This window comes from Miniopterus schreibersii (assembly GCF_964146895.1).
Source record: "Miniopterus schreibersii genome assembly, chromosome: 6".
Lineage (NCBI taxonomy): Eukaryota > Metazoa > Chordata > Mammalia > Chiroptera > Miniopteridae > Miniopterus > Miniopterus schreibersii.
In genome coordinates this window covers 22,869,289-22,894,509 of record NC_138107.1, presented here as the reverse complement: position 1 = coordinate 22,894,509, position 25,221 = coordinate 22,869,289, and the positions used below count along the sequence as shown (strand labels likewise).

Genomic DNA, 25,221 nt, shown 5'->3' with positions numbered 1-25,221 from the left:
GTGAATGAGGGTCCCTTTTCCTTTACAACCTCTCCAAGAAAAACAAGCAAAAACTGATAGACACAGACAACACTATGATGGTTACCAAAGAGAAGGGGGTGTTGGGATAGTAAAGGGTAAAGGAGGTCATATATATAGTGATGAAAGAAGATTTGACTTTGGGGGATGGGCATACAATGCAATATACAGATGCTGTATCATAGAACTGTACACTTGAAACCTATACAACTTTATTAACCAATGCCAGCCCAATAAATTTAATTTAAAAAACAGGAAAATAGAACATGATTTGCTGATAGACTTGATATAGGGTGTAAAAAGAAGGAAAGAGTCAAGGATGAGTCCATATGTAGACTTTAGCAGTTATTTTAGTCTCTTGGGGCTGCTGTAATGGAACACCATAGACTGAGTGGCTTATAAGCCACCGAAATGTATTTCTCCCTGTTCTGGGGGCTCGGAAGTCCAAATCAGGATTAGTTTTCAACATATGAATTGGGTTGGGGGGTGGAAACAAACTTTCAGTCTATAGCAGTAGTATAAAGGAAAAATATGCCACTTGTACTGAGATGAGGAATCCTATAGGTTGTAGAGGAATGAACTAAGTCTCACTTTTACACAGAACCACTCTTGGCCCCAGGTAACAGGGGCCCTGCCCTGAACTTCATGCCTCAAGGGCATGAAGTGAATTGGCGTAACTTTTTCAAAATTGTCTAAGCCACATTCTCCTGCTTCAGTTATTCTCAGTATATTTCATTGGTCTTGTGTCCTGAGTGTCCCAAATGATGTGGTTTGTGAAAATTCCAGTAGATTTGAGGTCAAGAAGCGTTTTCATTCTATTACCTAGAACAGCAATTGGAATAATCAGTGAACTCCAAGAAATGATGACAGAATGAGTAGCGGAGTTACTGTAAAGCAATGTGAAGTCTCTTGTATCTTACGCTCAAGGGTGTAGGTCAGCTTAAGTCTTATGGTGTGGTGTGGATGTTTAACCTTTTATCTACCAGCTTGGTATTCCACAAGATCCATTCCGAAAAACTGTTATATGTAGTTACAGAAAGTCCCGGGGTGGAAGAAGAAATTAAAATCTAGCTTGTGAAGAGGTTACATGGCTTTTTGGATACTCTTGCCTCTGTGCATGTGATGCCAATCAGAATTATTAATGTATTCAATTTGCCTTTCAAATTCATATTTTTCCATAAAAGCATTGCCAACAAGTAAATAGCTGTGACTCCTGTGTTCGCTTATGGCATTATTCAGCCAGGTTTTGAATATGAGCTCTTATTTACCCTCATGATGGAGAGCCCCTCAGTTGCGTTTCAAAGGTTCAAACTGAGGTTGACGTTGCCAAGTGGAACAGGATGGGTGGAGTGGATGGTGTCAGCACTGGAGGTGGGTAAAATTGTTGGCAGTCTCCAGAATGGGATAATGTCTCCAAAGTGTTTTGAGCTCCTTACTGAAAGACCTTGAATAATTTCCATGTATTATTTTGATTGTGGCAAGACTGTGTAAGGTAATCTGCTCTGCTATCAACAATGATTCCTTTCATTGCAATTTTTTAAAAAGTAAGTATATTTTTAAATGATAGATGGAATAATTTTAAGCTGCCCTTCTTTCAAAGTATTATAAAAAAACTTTGCATGTTCAAGTTAGCCTTAAGAAAGGCAAACAGTAAACATTAAGTATTAACTCTTCACCAAGCAGTGTGCTAAATGCTTTATATTCAGTTCCATTAATCTTTACAACAAACTATGGGCCGATGACATTTGGCTTAGAGGAGAATGAAGAAGGGTAATTAAATGTTCTCAGGTTTATTCATCAATACATGGTAGAGACTGGTTTTCCTCCAGTGATTTTCACTACTACGATGGATGGCTTACTATACCATTCTTTTAAAAGAAAATAGTCTTTTATTTTTAATTTATCTTCATTTTTGAAAGTATTACAGATGTCCTCTTTGTTTTCTCCCCATTGACCCTCTCCACCTCGCTCCCGCCCCCTCCCCAGGCCTTCCCAGCACTGTTGTCTGCGTCCATGAGTTATGCATATATGCATATACATTCGTTGGTTCATCTCTTCCCAACCCCACACCCCTCCCTCTGAGATTCATCCATCTGTGGCATGCTTCATTGTCTCTGGACCTTTTTTTGTTCCTCAGTTTATTTTGTTCATTAGATTTCACATATGAGTGAGATCATGTGATACTTGTCTTTCTCTGACTGGCTTATTTCGCTCAGCATAACACTCTCCAGGTCCCTCCATGCTATCCCAAAGGGAAAATAGTCTCTTTTTAAGAGTCTCTAAGAGACTGCTGTTTGCTTCAGTAGTGGTATTAGAAACAAAGCTGCTAGAATAACGAATGCTTTATTTTAGGAATGTTTTGACTGAAGTTACTCTTTTAAAATTGAATCTATACCAAAATAGGCTTTCTTTGACCATCTTCTAGCATAGGTGTCCAGTTAGAATTAAGTAAATGAATGAATGAAAAAAAAATGATTGCCTGTACCTCTTATTTGTCTAATGGCTGTTATATACAGCACTATTCCTGGCTTTGCCACAGCTCTAGCTTTTATGATCTTTATTTTATAGAGGAGTAAATGAGGTACATAGTGGTAAGAACACGTCACTGTACCAGGGATGGCAAATAGATTTTTTTTCTTGGGTGCCATGTTCCATCATTGGTAATAGGGGATCCCTGGAGCTAGACAGTAGTATCTACCTGGTAGTATTTACCTGGATAGTATATCCTGGGGTAGATGGCTGTCCTGCGAAAGGTAGGAGAAACCATACCTGGACTTACTGTGAAGACTGCCATTGTTAATTACTGTTGTCCACCTTGAATCTGAGGAGTGGTTGCATTCATGTTTGACATTTTGGCCAATACAGTGTCCTATAGAGATAGGTTTTCTATTGTATTTATCAGAATATTTGATACTTTGAATTCTGTTCTGGTGTTCATCAATCATTTCTATTTTGTTTTGGTTTTGGATGCCTGCTTTACAAAAAAAAGTCCTCTGCATTAATTCTATAATTTCTTAATGTACTTTAATTGAGTATCCTTTCATACTGTTAGAATTTTAACTATCCATTGATGTAGTGGATCAATGTGATGTTCTGCTGACTGTCCACATGGTTCAGATTCCTTAAAGATGAGAGATGATGGGAGAATTAATATAGCCCTGTGAAAATTCTATAAACATCTAATGTTGTCTGTCCCAAACAGATGAGAATTGTTTATGTTCTCTTTTTCACCAGGTATAGAAAATAATGTGTTCTCCTCATTAGTGGCCACACACACACACACACACACACACACACACACACACACACGAGACAGTGTTAATTATTTTTTGCAAAGTTACCACAACTAGCACAGAAGCACAAATGCTACAGTTAATTGTACAGTTGGGATTGAGGTTGTGGTAGTACATTGTCAACCTTCAAAATTTTAACATCTTCCTGGTTTTTCTGATTGAAGTAGTTTTATCAGAGAGTAGAAAAGTGGTTGCCAGGGGCTATAGAGTGGGATAAATAGGAAGAGGGTCCATACTTTCAGTTATAAGATAAATAAGGCCTGAGGATCTAGTATATAATGTATAAGGTGATTCTAGTTGATAACACTGTAAGAGGGTAGGACTTAATTAGATATTCTTATCAAAAAGAGGGTAAATATGTGAGGTGATGGATGTTAACTGAATGGGAGAATCCTTTCACAGTGTTTATGTGTGTCAAATCATTGCACTGTATGCTTTAAATATTGGACAGTTTTACTTGTTAGTGAAACCTCAGTCCTAAGCTGAAAAATAAAGTGGGTTTATGATGGGCCATCACCCGTATGTCCTTGACTCTAGATACTCAAGGATAGCAGTCATCTCTGCCATTTCTCCCACTTCTCCCAGGATACTTTTTTCTTTTCTCTTGTCCTTTATTTCCTTCCCTCCCTGTCTCTTTTTGCCTCCCTCCCTCCCTTTTTCCCTTGACCCCTTGGCTGAACCAGGAGGAATAAACAGTTCCAGAAGCTTCCACTTGCCCTTCCCTACTCTAATAGCTCTTAAATCATAGGTCAAGGAAAAAATGTGCTATAGAGGCTGTTCCAGCTACCAAATCTGTCTATTCCAATTGTACATTCATAGACTGGGAAATGACCATGGGGAAATAGAGGCACATGACTCCAGTTGTGTGGCCCCCATGCTCCCCATTCTAACAAGGGGGGTATAATGACACTTTGGGTCGCCAAGTATCAATGTCAACTTGGACCTTGTGGCCAAGAGTCTGAAATGTTTGATGTTTTCCTTTGCCCAGTGAACATTTACTCAAATAAATGGCTGCAGGTTCCTTTGGGGAAACATTAGATAAATTACTATTTATAGTTGCCAGAGTATTAGAGGATCTTCCCTATGGCATTCTGGCTTTTTATTCAGGGGGTTGGTTTTTATTTATTCTGTAAACCAGGTAAGGGAATTTTTATTAAGTCAACGAACCTCACCTAACTGATTAACTACATCTTGCATTTATTTCAGTAGATCGGGGTGCCTGAACCTGCACACTGTTGACAGTTTGGGTTGGTAGTTCTTTGTTTGTGACTGCCTGTCTTGTGATTGTAATGTTCAGCAGTATTACTGACCTCTCCCCACGAGGTGCCAGTAGTGCTCATTGTGACAACCAAAAATATCTCTAGACATGGCCAGATGTCCCCTGCAGGGAAGAATACTCTGATAGAGAACTAGTGAATCTTTCAGTAATGACATTACTACATGTTTCCAATGAGTATTAATACCCCACATTTTTCTAAGGATGAAAAATAACCAGGAAGTAATCTTGAAAACGTATTTTAGAGACTTCTTCCTCCACTCACTTCTGGTACCAATTTTCTTAGGCCTGGTTCCCAGGAAACAGATTCTCTTTGTGTGCAGGGAGTTTTTGCTGTTGATTCCATGCCTGTGGGGAAGTGAGGGAAGTAGGACTACGTAGAGGGAGCACAGGAACCGGGATATAGTCACACCAAGAGCCTCCGTCAATCCCACAGGGCTCCCCGGAGCAGGTATGGCTTTCAGGGTTATACTACCTGAGGCAGAGGGGTCGGGCATTTATGTTCCTGCATCAACCACTCATTGGATGGTCACAGGGAGGGGACTTGACTTTGGGTATGGTGGTTTTCTTTTCCTCAAAAGGGCTCAGTGAAATGCCATCAGCTGCCAAAACTCCGGTGTCTGGAAATGTCTCTATCTGAAAGGGATAACAGTGCAGCACACCAAAACATCCACTGTAGTCCATTAATAATAGACATCAAGGTTTCCAGAGATTTCACCTAACTTCACTAGCATAGGGCAGAATTTCTACCCACCTCTGATTCTGCCACCTTTATTATAGCACATTTCATCCCTAAAAAACATCAAAAACTGTTTATATGTCATGCAGTATAAGATATGATAAATTATTAGATTGTCTGTTTTGTTATTTTCGAAGAATCTTTGGTGTATGTCTGTAACCCTGTAAATGCTCAAGCATTTCGACTTATTTTTGCCAATCAGAAAATATATACTACGTAAGGAAGTGTTTTGATGGAAGGACTTTATTAAGATCTGAATAATCTTATTCAAATTTCGAATGGATTCTGTGGATGGCTGAGTGGCCCTACGGTACTTAAAGAGTATTATAAAACAGAAAACTCATGGCCCATCTCTGATATGATTTCCCAGTTTGCCATTGCTATACAACCAACATGGCGTAACTAAGAGTCATGTAAAGCAATGCAAGTACTTTTTGTCCATAATAATAACAACTCAAGTTGAAATAACTATTTAGAACATTGAATAGTTGGCCAAAATAGTAAGCCAAGCTTCCCCAGCGAAAGCACTGCTAGAGCACCTTGGGAGTGTGCACTCTAAAACTCTTACAAAACCATACATGCCAATAGTTTTCTTAAACTTTGCAGCTCTAAGGTCATGCTGCTTGTACAAAAAGCTTAATATACTTAGTTACATTTTCTATTTTAAATCACTGTTTTCAGAAATTTATCATTCTAAAAATATTTTCCTGATGAAATTTGGTATATTAAGTGGTGTATCACATTTTGTCCTGGGAGGTTCAGCTTTTCCAAATATATGTATATTTTCCATCAATTTGACTGCTTCTGTATTTGCAGAAGGCAAAACAATCTTAGTGGTTTCAAAAAATATTATTAGCGAAGACACTAAGGAAAAGGAAACCTTCCATACTTAAAATATTTCAAGTCACACATTTTCTTTTGATTTCTTAATTAATGCTTTTGTTACTATCCAAAACTTTAATTCAGTAGTAATGATAATAATAGTAATGAAAAATCTGTAGATAGTTTTGGCTAATTTCTCATAAGGCTTATTTCATTTTCTTTTTTAAAATTTATTTTTATTTTTTAATTATTTATGATACAACTAAGATTTTTTAGTAATAATAGATAGAAAACAGTTTAATGATTTCTGCTTGCTTTTTCTTCAGTAAAAGCTTCTAATGTTTCTTTTTTTTAACTCTTTATTGTTGATAATATTACAGATGTCCCCTTTTCCCCTCATTGATCCCCCTCCACCCCACCCCCATCCCACCCCCAGGCTTTCTCCAGACCAATGTCTGTGTCCATGGGTTATGCTCATAAACATATAAGTTCTTTGATTAATCTCTCCCCACCCACTCCCCCTCCCTACCTTTCCTCTGAGATCCCTCAGTCTGTTCCATGCTTCTATGTCTCTGGATCCATTTTGTTCATCATCTTATTTTGTTCATTAGATTCCACATGTGAGTGAGATCATGTGGTACTTGTCTTTCTCTGACTGGTTTATTTCACGTAGCATAATACTTTCTAGGTCCCTCCATGCTGTGTCTAAGGGTAAGAGACCCTTCTTTTTTACACCTGCGTAGTACTCCATGGTATAAATGTACCATAGCTTTTTAAAAATTTTTCTTAAGGCTTACTTCATTTTCTTAAATTGCCATGAATGCAAGAATAAATAATTTTGTTTCTTGAAACTAACTAATGGAAATAACAGCCACCATTCAAAGAAGCATAACTGGTATGCAGGGTTTCATGCCCTATGAAGGCATATACATGTTTCTTTTCTGAACTCTTTTAAATTTATTTTAATGTTTTTATTGGATCATTTATTGGATTCTTGCATTAAAAATTATTATTATTGATTTCTTCAATATGTTTCTTCTTACTTGTGCTTCATCTCACTTTTGTTTTGTTTCTATTATTTATTACCATGTTTCATAAACTGTTCACATAATCTGTTTTAACATTTCTATTTTTTTGTCCTCATATACTATTTTATTTATAATACAGTAATGCTTTTGTATTAAAATATTAATTACTGGATGACTGTATGACTATTAAGTACATATGTATGCATTTATTGCTCAAGACACTTTTTGAAACGGAATTTAGCCTGGCCGGGCATGGCTCAGTGGTTGAGCATCGACCTAGGATCCAGGAGATTGGGGTTCGATTCCCGGTCGGGGCACATGCCCGGGTTGCGGGCTAGGCAGCCGATCAATGACTCTCTCATCATTGATGTTTCTATCTCTCTCTCTCCCCCTCCTTTCCTCTCTCTGAAATCAATAAAGATATGTTAAAAAAAAGAAAAGAAAAAAAAAGAAATGGAATTTATATAAGTGGGAAGTAAATTTATGTGGTGCAGATGTTAAGAACCTCATTCTTTTATTCTAATAAATTTAGACTAACTTATATTGTTCATCATTCTGTTAGGTTTCACTTATTATGACAGATGTCCTAATATAATATTCTTATGCCTTTTTTGTACTTCCTCTTCATTTAAGTATTCATAAAATTTACATTTCCAGAAGGAGTTAATTTCATCATGCTGTATATCTACACTGACATCTAGCACTAATTTTCCATCAAATGCCAAGAGCAAGCATTAGTATACATAGTAATGCTCACATTTTTAGAGCTTGTTTTTAATCTCTGTTAAAACTTTGCCCCAAAGCAGTTGGGAACAAAGCACTGCACGTATTTCTCCTTTCCTTCTGTCTGGCCAAAAATTGTTGAGAAGTTAAAAAGTGCCTTCCTTTGCCCTTTGATTTAGTAAATGAAGATGTATTGTTCATGGAGTTTAGGATGACTTAATAGTACATTAAATTTTTTTTTAATTTGGTTATAAATAAATTCTTAAACTGCCAGAGATTGCCCTTGAGTCAATCTTGGGACATGGATCTTCTGAAAGAAAGGTTTCAAATATCAGCATTATTGACTCAGCTCTTCATCCCACAAAGGCGCCCAGGGAGGGAAGTGTCTTTAGGTTGCTCTAGAGGATGCAGGTTCCCGTGGATATCTACTTCATTAGTGATAATGCTTTGTGTGTTTCTGCCTGTGTTTGGTTAAAAGAGAAATTAATATCTAAGAAATAACATATCAGAATGTGGAGGGTTTAACATTACCACAAAATGTACCATGTGCATATTTCAGAGGGGAGGACAAAATTAGATTCTTTTGGAAAAGTGGACACCAAATGCCCCCTTAAAAAGTCCAATTTAATTTCAAAAGAAAAGCATACCATTTCCTAATTCAGACTTCATCTGTATACTGGGAGCATTTGATTTGGCCTTTGATAACAGTTCTCCATGGGGATACTGGCTATATAACAGTGTATTTCAATATCCATACAGACTGTTTATACATAAAATTATTCCTCAAGAAATGGAGTGGAACATGTAACAATCTGTCCAGAAATTTCTAATGTGGATGGTGTTATTTCATAAGGAAAAAAGCAGTAATAGTCTATTGAATAATAAGGAATCCTATCTGTCACCATCAGGAAGGGTTGATTTGTATGTATAGAAGCCAACCATTATGACTGCTGCAAAATTTATATATATATGTGTGTGTGTGTGTGTTATATATAACACACGGTATAATAACATATGTTATATATAAACACACAGAGATACAATTTTAGAGAAATCTCCATCAAAATATGCCTTCCGTTTAATTTTATGTAAGATGGAAAAATATGAGTAAAGCAGCCCATTTATGTTGTACATAAAAGAATGGCTCATTACTATTTTTTCAACCCAAGCTCAATAGTTGGTGATGTATTTAATCTCATCCTAAAGAAAACTAGAATAGGAGCCAGGGAACTTAGTTGGGTAACCTTAGAAAGTCATATAATCTCTCTCTCAGTTCTGCCTACCTCACAGGGTAGCTTCCCAGATGAAATGTGGGTAGAAAAGTCCTTTGGAATAATAAAGCAACATATAAATGCAAGATAGTATTGCTTTTGTCATTACTCTATGAACGTGAACCATTAGAAATCTGATTCCGATGCGGGCATACACTCAGCCATATAACATGGCTTTTTGAAACCCTCATTCTGGATAATACATCTTTTGTTTTTCACTAGTATCGTGCACTATCCCACATTAAACAGGATATACCGAATTCAGTAACATAGGGCTTTTAATGTCGTAAAAATAAATTCAGACCGTAGGCCTGTTTAAGGATGATGTTGCTAACTTCTGCAGATGACGTTTTTAAACTCAATTCCTTGAAACTTATAAGTCATTTATAAACTCTCATATCCTCAGAGTATAAGAAAAGTAACCGTGTATGGGCAGGGGCTTTTGTTTGTTCAGTGCTCTTTCATATATTTAATAGCTGTAATAATGCTGGCGAATGCGTGGTGGCTAAATGAAAGGTCAGCATTGACTTCTAAATTTTAGATGTAAATTCACCCATTCTTTCATTTATTCCTGTAACAAAAAGTTAGCAAATGGTTGGCATGTGTCCATTCTGGTGATTCTGAAGGTTCATAATGAAAAATAGGGAACAGGCAGGCAAAGAAGTAATTACAGATGCATTCTAAAATAGTTCTCCACAAAGTGTTATGGCGTCATATTAACTGAAGTTCTTAATTCCATCTGGGGAGGTCAGAGAAGTTTTTCTTGAGTAGATAATAAATTGAATCTTAGGTAGTGAATATGAGTTTTGGTTGAGGACAATAATTGAGTATTAATTGAGGTAATAATAGTGTTTAGAAACAAATCTTCATGGATCTCTCCTATTTCTGCATGTCTTACCGGCAAGGCACTGATCACCTATCTTTGGAAATACCTTTTCAGGGTGTTTTTCTAGCACACAGCCTTGGGGGATAGAGATAGTGCTCCCTTCTGGAGGAAAGGGCAGTTATGCTTACTGGCCATGATGCAGTAAGTATTCAGGCTCCCCAAGCACAGCTCCTGTGATGCTCTGGGAAGGGGTGCAAGAAAATGGTGCTCAGGCTACTGCTATTAAGGTGAGTAATAGAGCCTTCATCTCTGATTCGGGAGTCATGTTTCTTCTGCCAGCATCCGTAAAACTGTGGCAGGGTTACTTTGCATGTAGAATAAAATCTCAGCCCCTCACAGATTATGACAGTTTTATTGATGAAGATGATGCTAAGGGACACATGACTTTTTGAAAGAGGAAAAATGAGGGATTTTCAGGTGGATTAAAGGGATTTGAGGAAAGTCCTTGGGAATCGCTAACAAACATGTTGACCAGATATCTAATCAATTGAGCAATAAATGTTCCTCTACTGCCTGTTATTGATGAGGAATTGGGACAGTGGTTGCAGTTTGGTTTTTGGGAAGTAGGTTCAAGGGCCAAGTGGTGCCCTGGTCATACTAACTCTCCTTGGGGCAGGGGAACTTCCTTGGCAATCTGGTACCCAGCTGCAGGTCCACCATTGTAACAACTAGCACTAAGATGAGTCCTATGTGGGTTGAAGGTTTCTTCCTCTTTCCATTAACAGTTATTGGGAGCATAGAAGGAAGAAACTTGGCCAACATTAGGGAAAGAAACCAGTTGAATGAATCGTAAGAACTTTGTTTGGGTTGGGTGGTGAGGGGGTGAGGTATGTAATGCTTGCTCAGGAGGAATAGCAACAAGTGGACTTTCTGACAACCTAGCGTGTCCGGCAGTCTGTCGTGCCAAACTTAGGTACAATTGGAGATGGCAACAAGGGTCTCTGAGATGTTTTATTTGTTTATTTGTTTGTTTGCTGTGAGTCCTGGCAGCTGTACAGGAACTTGGGCCCTCTTGGGGAGACTTCATTGGGGTAGACAAACTCCTTTGAGGAACCATAGAGGAATCATTGACTAATATGTGGGTCCTACTGCCCCAGGTTGTGTTTGTAATCCTGAAAGGCAACTCACTGGCAAATGAGAAAGGACCCTAAGAATTGTAGGTAAAATTTATAATCAGCCTTGAAATCTTGCAAAGCTCCCTTAGCCATTATATTGTAACTGGATGGAGATCCAAGAGATGTTCTCTTGGTAATGAGTTATGTGCAAGTTAAACCCCTGTAAGCCAGATGGCACAAACCCCACTATCCTGTTGGAAAACAATGCAACTATAGCTGCTAAGTCCAGGGGTTCCCAAGGTTAAAATAGATGGTGTCATTAATGATGATTATGATGTTCAATAGAGGACTTTGTGTGGAACCGAAACATGCAAGTTCACTTGATTAAACTGGTGAGCAGCTGCTGTGCTGCCTGAAATTGAAACTAAATGTGCATTGCTTTCTAATTTGGAGCTGATGTCTCCCTCTGTCCCCTGATTCCTAACCTTCCTCATTCAGCTGCTTTAAGGAAAATGATTATTGGTTCATCATGATCACTCATCCGAGTATACGGGAGAACTTTAGGGAGAGCAAGGACTCAAACTTTCGTGGCTTTGTTGGATAAAAGCATCCAAGTCATTACCCTACTCAGACCTGTGGGGGGTGGGAGTCCTGATTCAATTGATGGGATTTGGGCAGTGTTCACAGTGGGAAAGGAGAAGCCAAAGTAACCTCCTGGGTGAGGCCTTTGGGGTCAATTCAGTGCACTGTTGTTGCTTCCGCAGCTGAATGTGTAGTAAAAATTGGTATGTGATGTGATTGTAATTTTCTGTCTCATGAGTGCCAGGGGGAGTCATCTCAGTTAGGAAGAGCATACTGTGAAGTGAATCTACCTTTGTGGGTCCCCAAATCCTTCTGACCTCTGACCTACAAGTCTGTGTGACTGGAGATTTTGCAAATTGGATCTTCTGACAAAGTCAGGCAGCTTCCTCCTGGAAGTGCTGCTTGGGGATGTTAATCCCTACTGCCCTGATACAGCTACCAGGTATCTTTTGAAAATCATCTGCTGGCTGGCCATTGAGCTCTTACTCAAACTGGACACTTGACTCATGGAGACCATGTGACTCTCTGGCCTTTATTTCCATTGGGGGAGGGAGGGTCAATTTGAACTCAATGATTAACAACGTAGGACAGTTTCAACAGACCTCACTAATCGAAAGGAAGTTTATATTCAAGAAAGTGGTCAGCCTGTCCCTAATACAATCTCAGCTTTACACAAAAAAAGTAGCAGTTGCCCTGTCCTGCCCACTCCACTACTAGAAACAAAGGAACTGGCTCAGTGGGGTCCTTCTGTTCATGGTGCTTTCCCTAATGCTTGGGCCTGGCTGGCTGATGTTTTGGCTAAGCTGAAACCTGATGATGTCCACTGGGTGGCTGTAGTTGTACCACCTCTGTGGCAGCTGTGCAGAACTGAAACTGTGATCGCTGCGGTCGCTCAGCAGAACTCCAGGCCTTTCCCATATTGTTAATGACTCTTGGGTTGCAGTCAATGGCATAGTTTATGTAGCTGCCGTTTGGAAAACTATAGAGTGACAGTGTAAAGACACTTTTGGTGGGGAGGGCTATGAATTGTGGCAACAATACATGACTGCTGATTCAGTCACCTGAGGCCCATATTCTGATGAGGCCCTACTAGACTCAAACTGCCGATTAAGTCTCCATCATGTGGATGACCGCCATTGCTGCTCAGTAAACTATAGTACTGCTTATGGCAACATATCCACTGTCATAAAATAGGCACAAAGTAATCTTAAGTTTCTGAAGCAGCAGCCACTGCTGCTTATAGGATTTACTCAGCTGCTTGGGTCCAGGACCCTTGGGAGGAGGGGTCGTGGCTAAAGTCAGTACTGAAGGTTGGCCTTATTTTGCTAGTTGGAGTTCTAGTAGCCTTAATTAAATATTTTATGAGATAAGTTGAACAGATTTGTTCCCAGCCTTTGTTCATTAGAGTAGTCAGAAGGGCCAACAGAGTGATTTACTATCAGGAAAATTGGCCATATGCAAAGATGATGTAAAAAGAAGTAGATATTAATGGAAAATATTACTCCTTAGGTGTCTTGAATTTCCGTATGCCTTGCAAGTAGAGGTACGATTGCCTTTCTTCCAGAATACCTTTTCAAGAATTTTTGTATGAGAAACAGCTCTGAATGCTAGAAATATCCCTCTGGAGCAAGGGGTGCCTGTGCTTAAAGCCTTGGATCAAAGAGATAGTGTCTTCCTTTGAATCAAAAGGCAGGTATGCTCATGATTGGGCATAATAAACATAATGTCTACTTCTGTTGCCAAGGGAAGACATTCTTACTGTATATTACTAAAGGTTCAGGTTCTCTGTGCTTGGGGTTCCTTTCCTGTAATGCAACCTATTGCCTGTGCTAGCGTCATATGGTCCACTTTGCTTTTCTCTGTGAGAGTTGGGGCTTGGGGAATCAGCACAAATACTGATCTTCTAGCTGCTGCTGTTTGTTGTGAATAATAAGCTTTTTTTTCTTCTCTGACCCAGGAGTCTATGCCTTCTGTCAGCATCCAGAGCAGGCTCACTGTATGCATGTAGGGCAAAGTTTCAGACTCTTCACTCTTCAGTTAGCTATAAAAGATACACATCTAGCCTGGCCAGCGTGGCTCATCAGTTGAGCACCAACCTATGACCCAGGAGATCTCAGTTTGATTCCGGGTCAGGGCACATGCCCGGGTTTCGGGCTTGATCCCCAGGAGGGGCCCTGCAGGAGGCAGCCGATCAATGACTCATCATTGATGTTTCTGTCTCTTCCTCTCCTTTCCTCTTCCTGAAATCAGTAAAGACATATTAAAAAAATAAGTAAATAAATAAATACACCTATAATCTCTGTGGTCTGAAATAGTTGACATTTATTTTTGTTCATACAAACTACAAAATAATTTTTTTTCTTCTTGGCATGGAATTCTTACTTAAACAGTGATTCAGGATTGTAGGCTCCTTCAGATTTTTTATTTTTGGTCTTCATTAGCTTCCAGTTTTGCCATACTCATCTGCATCAAACTGGCTAAAGGGAAAGGAGCTTGGGGGAATGTGCATAGGATAATTTCATGGGCTAAGCTTAAAAATAGTATGTATCATTCGCCTTTATTTTCATTGACTGGAACTTGTTCAAACATTATTCTTAGATAGGGGAGAAATGTGGTCCTGTCCATTCTCCATGAAAAAGAGAAATGAGTTTGGTGGAAAGTCTTTTTCACAGAAGGTCTTTCCAACCAGCAGACATGAAAGTGAGAAAGACATGTCTTTAGCGTGGCTAAAATCATAGGCTGCGTGAAGTAGAGTGTGGTAGATGATGAGAGGCTAGTCATGAATCATCTTTTACCTTAGCTTGATCTCTCTGAAGATGACTGGCAAATGCTGAAGGATTTTAATCTTGGAATAACAGGATTAAGGGAGAATTCTTATGAAGGTTTAGCAACAGACTGGGTGAGAAAAAATGACAATTTTAATGAAGCCAGTGACGGAAGAGATTCACTAATAACAATAACAACTCATTGTTGAGCACACACTAAATCTCATGCATGGTGATGGGTGCTAGATATTTGCCAAAATAAACCCAGTAGCAAATGGGCCAGCGGTAAGAGAAGGTAAAGAATAGCATGTGGTGGGAGAATGTCTGAGGAGACACACAAGGTGGGAAAATACTGGGGTCAGTTTTGAATCATTGAATTCTATGTGCTTGTACAACATTTGGGTGGATATGCCCCGCAGGCATCGTTTATGTATAGCTGAAGCCACTTAGAAAAGAGTTGGTAATGCCCAGGAAAAGATTACAGGTCATCAAGAGGGAGCTCTCACATCACACATATTCAGCAAGTATTTGTTAATTGACTTATGTGTTATTTATTTATTAATTAGCTGTTAAAAAGGGAACTTGTTATTCTTTGAATTACTGAACACATTCTAACTTGCTTCTGATTTCTTAGGTATTCAGGTAGGGTTAGTATGTACCCATGCCTGAAAGATAGAATAGTAGCATTAGATTCAAGAAGAAATCTAAAATAATATTAAGTGAACACGTATTCTGCTTTGAAACTGCTATCATTGGTGGTGGTTTATAATTTCGTTAGATGCTTATTCTAGCTACAACAGTGATGCATAGGAAAGTCTCAAGCTCTTTAATTGTACTCAGCATATTGTTATCTGCTTAAACATATTTTCCTTTTCTTTTTGGTTAAACTTTGCTATTTTGTAAAGGAATATTCTTCATCCCTGTATGCTCTAAGCAAATTGCTGTTGCAAATGCAATTTGAGGATACAGTCAGCAATAATGAGACCACATGGCTTAAGATTGCCTAGTTTTCTTTTTGTTTTTTTCATTTTTTGTAGTCCTAGGACTGGAGGTTATAAGAAAGAGGAGTGAGCTTTTTACTAACTCCACTTTTCTATGCCATGCCTGTCCTTTATTGCCTGGTTGAAATTATGGCCACTCTGTAAATGAGGCATGATTCATGACTGCCATCCAAAACTGAGCCTAAAGCTCAGGAAGGCCATGCTTCCCCTTTCCACCCTCCACCTTCCCAAGTTAAGTGTGCGCATCACAACCTGCTCAGAAGATGCAGAAACAGAAACGAGAATTTTCTTTTCTTCTGGGTTAATTTTAGCTTATTGAATTGCCCAATTTTATGGAAATGGAGGAGGGTGGTATTTGAACATTGTAACAGGAACCATCTGGGTTCTTCCACTGAGTTAGTTAGTACAGTTAGTACAGTTAGTTAGTACAGTTTATTAGTTAGCTAATAAAACCAAATAACAGCTTTGGACTCTAGAAGAGTCAGTGAGCATTTTTCTATGTCATAGAAACAGGCGGGGTCTTGCATCTAAAACTGCCACTTTACAAGGGTTTGTCTTTGTTACAAGGACAAGGTGAAACGATATAAATTGATTGACCTACATTTATTACTCCTGATGAAAGGCAAGACACAAAACCGTGAAGTACACGTCCTGATGAGCTGTGTTGATTCCATCAGCTATCCATTTGAAGAACTTGAGAATGAGTTACCCAGACTTATCTTGGCTCAGAGATACCAGGAGGTTGTGTTTGTACAGTCTGAAAAGATGTAGCCTACTTCTGATTTTAACTGCAATGTGAAGTTTAGAAAGGCTGTTCCTATTTTTCCTGTTTTAAACTAGTGTCCTAAGTGTGATGTGTCCATACTATTTAGTTTAGGGATACAGGTCCCAGAGTCCAGACCTTCTTTCCATTTCAGATTTGGCAGAAAGGTAGGACAGGGTGTTATGTTGGACTGGAGCTAGGCAGGCTGTTTCCAGTGGGATATTGAAGGTTAGGTCCTACTGGGCTAGGGTTCTGTCCTTCTAGAAGCTCTGCTTAGGTGCTGGTTGTGCTGTGTGATACAGAGAAGAAATAAAAAGGACACCTTCATTTCAAGCCTCAGCTTTTTGAGCATAAGCCAGAAAACCAAATCTACATTCCTCAAATACAGGGTGTAGAGAGAAGCATCTTGTATGGCTGTGCTTGGTAGAAGTCTATTAATACAAACACTAATTTTTAATGAACTCTAACAATGGTTAGTTTGTCATCACATGTAGAATTACTCAACAGACTTACTCTTTAGATCCTGAGCAAATCACCACTTCCAATTATATCTTAGAAATTAAACTGTGAATTTTATCATAATTAGATTGAATATCAGTAAGTTATAAGAAAAAATAATCTCGTGTTGCCAATAATGTAAACTTGGTATTTGGATTATCGTATTATTGCATTGATTTCTTGTAATTGTAACTTTCTGGGGTGAGAATTTCTTTTACAAATTGTAATTGTTTTACTTTCCAATCAACACATTTGATGATCTAATGGTTACCTATTTTCCTTGCCTTGTACTTTCCATTACAGGAAGCATCCCAGTTATCTGGACTCCCCGAGTATGTTAAAATAGTAGAAGTTGGACCTCGGGATGGATTGCAGAATGAAAAGGTATCTTGATATTAGTTTTGCACAGTTTATTTTAAATGCTAAATTAAATGTTAATATTTGTTTACACTCTGAAGACTTAATGGATTTCATATGCTAAACTATTTGTTCTCAATTGCTACTTGAATTTATAAATCTTCACTAGGATTTGCTTTCAGTTAGGAAGTCATTTTCTGTTTATGTTTCAATAGACCCTACACAAATTAGTTATAAAATATCTTTTAATATTTTCCTAGGTTATAGTTCCTACAGATACAAAAATTGAATTTATCAATCAACTTTCCCAAACTGGCTTGTCTGTAATAGAAGTGACCAGCTTTGTGTCGTCCAGATGGGTGCCACAGGTATGTAAATCCTTCATTCCTTATCTGGAGCCTTAATTCAGCTTTGCCAAGATTTAGAACACAATGCGATATGCATTGTGATATAATTACTAATTTGCTATGTTCTTACAAAATTTTAGCCCATGTACTGAGGTAAGATTTTTTTGAAAAATCCCTTTGATGAAATATCTTGTCAGTTAAGTCCTAAAAGGTTATTTAGAATTCCTTCTTCATCCTGCCGGAGTTTATGGTCCAATATAATAAGCAGAGGAGGCGGCTCATCCCCAACATTTTCACAGCCACTAAGTTTAAGGTTCCTCTGAGATCCTGCCTTCAGTCATTTTCTCTGCCTGTGTTCTTTTTGCCTGTTCTTCCAATGTTAATAGTCACTTCTAAGAGGATGACAAATCTGTGTTTCTAGTCATCCCCTCTCTGATAAGCTTCAGGTAGATGTGCCACCAGCACCTCCAATCAGTGGGTTCAAAATCAAACTCATTCTTGTCTATCCTACTTTATGCTAATAGCTCAACTGTTCCCTTGAAATCTTGGACTTGAATGACCAATGGGTTCTCTCCTCTATCTAGTCAGCTACTGACTCATACAGATTCTTTATTCCTCAATACACCATCCATCTCTCTTCTTTTCAGTCTCATTGCTACATTAGTAATGCCCGCCCTTATTGACTAATTATTGTGATAGTGCCTTAAATGATATCCAGAAGCACTGTTTCTCTTTTCCTTATATATTTTCCCACTGCTTCCAAAACCATCTCCCAGAACTACCAGCCTTCTCAGGCTTCTTTAGAGGTTCCCTTCTCTCCATTGAAAAAGTCTGGAAACTTTGGCCTGGCATTCAAGGCTTTCTACACCTGGTCCCTTTTGTTCTTGCCACTCTTACCTCTATTTTCCCGCTTCATTTTGCTGAAACCCGGCTGAGCCAAATTGCTTTTTGTTTTCTATTTGCATGTCCTGCCTCTTTGGCTCTATAGCACTTTATTAATACTTGCTTATGGACATCTCAGTTTCTGCATTGCTCTGATGTTATAATAGGGTGATGTGAAAAGACTTAAAACAATAGAGTCTTTTTAATGGAAAAGCACTGGAAGCAACAGATGATTAATAATATTAGTAATATGTCACTTTTCACAGTATTCAAATATCAGTTACTTTTATTCATTCTCAAAATACACTGTAATTTTTCTTCATTGCAGTTGTCACTGTTTATAATCATATTTTGTAAATATTTTTCAATAATCTGCTTTCTGGACTATAAGCTTTATGGAGGTAGTGACTGTGTCTCTCTTGCCCACTGTATCCCCAGTGCGTGGTGCCTAGTGAGTAGGTGCTCAGTAAATAATTGTGAAACGAATAATGAATCAGCCTGAAAAAATAACACATTACTTTCCATTGTTTGGTTTGGGCAAGTGACCTTTACTTTTGGTCACATGTTTGGTCCTGTCTAATGAAGGTCACAAATGTTTTCCTCAGGAAGACACAAATAGCTTGATGAGACCGTACATACTTCCTTTATATTTTTATTTTGTAAAGTGCTAGCTATTATTATTTCACTTACTGTCATTAATTTTAAGAGAATATGAGACTCCTTTATCACTCTAAGTCTTCATGAAATTGCTTCTGAGTTTGATTGTCAGTGCTCATTTCACAGACTTGGTTATTATTGGAGAGACACTGGAGTCTGGTGTAACTTTAGAGGAAGAGTTAAGAGAGAGACAGTTCATGGTAATATTACCTGATGTCCAATCAAGGTTGTATTTCAGACATTACATTTTACTAGTCATCTTCAAGATACTTTTATTTCAGTTTTATAAACTGCCTACCAAGTAGTCTTTTTTCCTACTATGGTGCTCATGGTCACATTTTTTATTACACAGTACTGGAAATTGATTGATAGGTTACTTTTCAGATTGATCTAGGACACACCCAATGCCATTTAGAAAGAAAAAGATAGAACGCTTTCTAGAGGGCCACCCTTCTTGCAAAACTAGTTAAGAGAAAAGATGGACAAAACAAAAGGGAAGGCAGTCCCTCTGTGAGCAGTAACAGGAAAATGCCTTCTGGCCTCACATTAAGTAGATACATGTGATGGGACCATAAAATAATATGATTTATCCTGGGCTTGGTCCTGCGGTGAATTTGGGACTTAACCTATTGAGATTTAATGAACTCTTCCTAGGCTCAAAGTATTATGGAATAAATGACGTAATTCCCCACATAGCTCTTGAGGACAGCTGCGGGAAGGTACAAGTACCTCTGGTACTATGTTCTTGTCTAAATTCTGCCTTGAGCTTGAGCAAGTGACTTAACCTCTTTGATCCTCAGAAATCCCAGCAGTGATGCCTGCAGTATGGGAGGTTCAGGGCAGAAAGACGTGTGACTGGGTCCCTTTGTGTGACTGCCCAGAGCACCTGACTCCTGAACAGTGTTAGTAGTGAATGCCTGATTGACCTGATTGACGGATGGCCTGACTGACGGATGGACTGACGGACTTGTCCTGGGCTCCGCAGAAGTTAACTTCCTTCTCTTCAATAAACAGCTTTTTTCTTAAAACTTAAAATATGTGTTTAGTTTATATTTGATTGGGTCCAATTTGAATAACTAAAGGTACTTGTCTTTCAAATGCTAAAGAATATGTTATATATTTCACTTTTAATACTCATCTGGTTACATAAACTGTAAACCAAAAAAAGTGTTTTAAATAAGTCATGTATCTATAAAAGACATTATGAGATTCATATTCCAAAATGATACTGGTCACTTACTAACATATCAAGTGTTTGGCAAAGGGCAGCATTGAGAATATTCCATTTTTGCAATTTTATTTTCCATAGTTGTGTCTGTGTTTCATAATTCATTGAGCTTGCCTAAGCAGAGCACTTTTTATTGTTGTAGCTGCAGGTTCTCTCATCATGTAATTCCACTGGTTTCATTGGTTTTGTGCTAACAAAAAAAGGCCTTAAGTCAGCAGAACTAATTCATTTTGTTAATTTCTCTTTTGAAATTTTATATCTCCCATTTTTGAAGAAACTATTATGACATTAGAATCATCTATCTTAAAATTGTGTCTGAGATTTATGATTGAACAACCATAGTAAACAGCTTGTAACTTCTCTTTCTTCTAAGAAGTAAGCGAGGCCCCAGGCCCGTATTCTGTTAACTCTCTGCATCTTCTGTTTCTTCCCGTCGAAGCCAGGTCATGGGAATAGTCCTTTAGTTTGTGTTTAGGTTGCTGCTTGTTCACTTATTTCTTTTTTTAGTATTTTAAAGTTTTTTTACAGTTTCCCTCCTACTATTTTGTTTGGCAGTGACTTTCTAACTAAATCAGCTAAAGAAAAGTTCCATGTAGCAGGGTGCCATATAAAACAGGATCCCACACCTATACTCTAAATGGCCAGAGATGATAAAATACCTGCCATGAAAAAAAATGTTCTTTACAACTTATCTAGAAAAAGGTTTCTTTAGAGTGACTTACAAGAACATTTAAAGTGAGTTCAAATAGCTCCCCACTTCTGTGGGACAAACAATGACAGCAGAAAGAAAACATGTTTATAAAAATAGGTTTACTGCAACTTAGAAATTTAGCTCTTAGTAGTAAACTATTAAAATCATTATAAATTCAATAATTTTTAAAAGTGAACTAGAGCTTTACATTCATCCTTAATTTAGCCATTTGTCTTTAAGCATTTTCATTCACACGAGTGATTAAAGTGAACATCATTTATTTAAAAATAAGACTACATTAAATGTATGCAACACTGTGTTTATGTATGTCATATGCAAAGTTTTATTTCTAAGCATTTGCTCCCTGTTTAATTAATTTTTAACTATTGGAGTGGGTGGGTCACAAATCTTGACGTGTCAGCAAGGGCTGGAAATAGGTTTTCACTGTAAAAGTAAAAGGAAATATACATAAAAGACTTAACAATTATTTACAAATCAGTCTAACACTTAAATATATGGCCCAAGTACAATGTAAACAAGAAGGAATGTGTAAACTTTTCCCTACCCTCCTTTTACTGTGTGTTACAATTAATTCTTTATTGGTAATGAAAACACGTTTACTAGATTGAAGTTTAACATTCAGATTTACATTGATGAGATGCAGGAGGCTGTAGCTTCTGTTACTGAGTTTCCTCCTGGCTTTATTCCTGGCTCTGCTCTTTTTCAGGGGGATGGGTGTGTGGAGAGGAGGCAAGGAAGGGGGTAATTTAGTGGAGATGTTGATTGTGTATGTGGGGGGGAGGGGGAATGAACGAGGGAATGGTCCTGTGCATACAGACACACAGAGCCCCCAAATTCTTTTGCTTATGAGACACAGTTAACTGGCAGAGTAATTTTATCATCTGGGAAGTGTTCCAGTGTGAGCCTCATTCATTATATCCCAGATGAGTTGGCCTCTGCCATCTCCCCAAAGAGGATCCTGGTGAAGTTTACCAAGACCGCAGTTCCCATTTTATAGAGTTACGGGGTTCCTTTCACTGGGCTAGGTCGGGGGGTGGGGTGGAGAATGGGCTGAAAGGGGACCGAGATTTAACCCAAACTCCTTCAGAGGAGGCTGGTTTGGAATGCTCAGTGCTTGTTTTTTTACACTTTTCTACTATACACTAAGATTGACCCTTACTTAATTCCTGTCCTACCTGGTACCCTTATGCCTTCCCCATGTTATTTCTATAATTCCGTTGAATTTGTTTAATTATGACAGTTAGCGTTAGGAACCAGCCAGTTCAAATCATCCAGTCTAGTCATTGGTGAAGTAAGTCTCCATTTCTTTTTCTGTTCTCCTGAATTGGTACCCCAGGAGCACACACACACTAGTGCCGTGTAAAAAAAACAACTTATATTAAAGAGGTTTAGGGGTATGTTTTTGTTAGCTGTAGTTTCTAAATGTTCTAGGCTTGTTTCATATTTCATCTTATTTGAGCATGTTGAATTTCTTACATGTCAAGTAATAATTCCTGTGTGTTCAATATTTGGTCTCAGAGAAGAAATGAAGACATTAAGCTCTTTAGTCAATGACCTTGATGGCTATTGAAAGTTAAATGGGGATAAAATTGTTTTATGAGAACTATATCCTCATAGAAAAAATATATTAGCTCCCCAAAAAATAAAAAAATAAGCATAGTTTCCACCTAATGTTGTTCCCAGCATTTGATGGAATGAACCAAACTCTACAGGGCTTCTGTAAGTCTAATGTTCTTTTTATTGACTATGTAGCTGGTGGAGAATATTGTAGCTGTATTTTTGTGCAAATGCATGTGTGCATGTATATTCAAATAGTGCAATTGTCACATTCTAGAAAGCTAGTAAAATTAATGCTAATTCTTTTGATTATCTGCATAACAAATAACTCCAAATATTAGTGGCTTAATAACGTGTTTGTACTTATGGTTTTTGTGGATCAAGAATTCAGGAATGGCAAAATTGGGTACCTCTGGCTAGACATTTCTCAAAGGTGGTGGTCAGAGCTGGAACAGTAGGCCTAGGAGGCCTGGGAAGCTGAGGGCTGCTGGCTACCTCCTGTGTTCCTCTTTCCTCCTGTGTTCTCAGAGCCTCTCCATGTGGTCTCTCTGTATGGGCGAGTGTGGACTTCCTTACCGCGTGGCAGCTTTAGACAAAAAATAGGACTCAAAACTTCAGAGGTGAGTGTTGCAAGAGGCAGGGAAAAGTAGTATGCCTTTTATAACCAAGCCTTGTAAATTTTATAGCATTACTGTTTTATAATCTATTAGTCAAACTAGTTACAAAAGCACTCAGTTTCAAAGGGAGGGGACAGACACCACCTCTTGACTGGCATTTTAAAAGAGCACATGTGAGGGGAAATATTGGAGCCATTTTTATAATATGACACGTTTTTTAAAATAGTCTAATTCCAAAATTAGACCTCCAGAAATGAAAAGTAGCAATTCAATTTTTGTTGCTTTTCGTTAGCACACAACACCCCGCATTATTTTAAGTTGCTGTATTAACATATTCCTGTAAATTTGCAGTCAGATTTTTCTCCTTTTAAATGAAAATAGCCACATTTAATTAATCTAGTTATATGCTTTTTCTTACTAATCATGAAAGAATAAGTAAGTTGAGAAGCAGCTTCTGCATTCTGAAAACCCCAAGTTCAAAAAAGAAAGAAAGAAATAGATATTTTAGCACTGTCAGGGCTGCTAATCTGATCTCACTCCTACTCCCTCTATAAAATTATTTTGCCTCATGTGGGATTCAGGTTGGTATTTGAGGGAGAGGTGTGTTGCCTGGACAATTTGAGAGGTAAGAGGGCAAAAGCTTCATCCGCAGCCCCCTTCAGACCCTTCTCCCCTCTGGTACCAGCAGAAGCTGGGTAGAAGCAGGTGAAACAATCATAGGCATTTGCTTTCAGAACCATTTCTACTCTTGAGTAAAGCCTGAATACCAACTTGTAGACATGTAGCCCAGATTAGAGAAGATGTCACAGGAGGGGAGAATCACCTCCTGCCAGAAGAAAAAGCCAGAAAGCAAAAAGTCAAAGAGCTTGCAGTCGACCCTCCACCCCCGATTGCCTGCCATCTGCTCTGGAAAGGGTGAGCACGCGGAGCGGGAGTCACGGCCTTCACTGCAGAATGTTATTTCTGTAGCCCCCTGAAGCCGCGCCTCCCAGTTTAGACCTCAGCACAGTCCCCACTTCTGGACTGACACCTTTGCAGAGAGTCTGTTGTAACCTACTTGGCAGGCCTGGCATGTACACATGACTCAGTTCAGTGTGTTAAATTATTTAGGTAATGCCTACCTACTTGGAAAGAAGAAAGAGCAGGAAGGCCTTTTTTGTCAGAGCCAATATCAATGTACTCCAGAAATGAAAAGTAGCAATTGGATTTTGGCTGCTTTTTGTTAGCGCCAAATGCCCTGCATCGTTTTAAGTTGCTATATTAACACATTCCTCTAAATCTGCAGTCAGATTTTCCTCCTTTTAAATGAAAATAATCACATGCATTCTGAATACTATACTAGGCACTGTTTACAATGTGGTGCGATGTATTTGATTGTTATATAATCTTGAATATCACTTGCTATAGCTTTACAAATGCTGATAACTTCCTTCAATGTGCTAATCAATGGGTGAGGGATTGCTTAACCATTTGATTTTAAACAGTGATTAAGCTGAATGTGTTATTTTTAAGTTGTTTCATTGTACCATTACATCATTGTTACTATAATCTCTTAGAGCAAGCAAATTGCCTAAGGCAGTGATTTTCAACCTTCTTCATTTCATGGCACACAAAAACTAATTACTAAAATTGTACGGCACATCAAAATATATTTTTTGCCAATCTGACAGAAAAAAAAAAAGGTAAAATTTTTATTCATTCACATGGAATGGCTATTGCTGTATTGGCTGTTGTCATTTTTTTATTTGACAATCTAAGGCAGGGATGGGGAACGTCTGGTCCGCGGGCCGTGTATGGCAGAGAAATCATTTGGTCTGGCCCTGCCAAGGCAACTGCCAGCAGGACTCGAAATTCAATAAATTCAATTAAATGTTTGACCAAATATAGCAGGCTAATTTTTAAGTTGATAATTTTGTATGTAGATTATAAATATCCAAATGGCCCTTGGCAGAAAAAAGGTTCCCCACCCCTGATCTAAGGGAAAAGAGGTCAGTGCCCCTGACTAGTCAGATATTGCATGTTTTAAAAATTCTTGGGGAACACTGGCTGAAAATCCCTAGACTAAGGCATATTCACAAATTTTTAAAACGCCTTTATCTTTCACAGAAAAGAACATGGAAGTATGATAAAGTTTTTGTTAGAAT

General features: G+C 38.3%; 1 protein-coding gene across 3 annotated transcripts in view; it reads left to right on the top strand.

The window, feature by feature from the left end:
* HMGCLL1 (3-hydroxy-3-methylglutaryl-CoA lyase like 1) overlaps positions 1 to 25,221 on the top strand; it is a 136,088-nt gene that overhangs the window by 24,139 nt on the left and 86,728 nt on the right. For all 3 annotated transcript variants that reach the window (XM_081140142.1, XM_081140143.1, XM_081140144.1), the window contains exons 2-3: positions 17,024 to 17,104; positions 17,338 to 17,445. In XM_081140142.1, the coding sequence (XP_080996268.1) occupies positions 17,024 to 17,104; positions 17,338 to 17,445 (189 nt within the window). The remainder of the gene's footprint in view (positions 1 to 17,023; positions 17,105 to 17,337; positions 17,446 to 25,221) is intronic.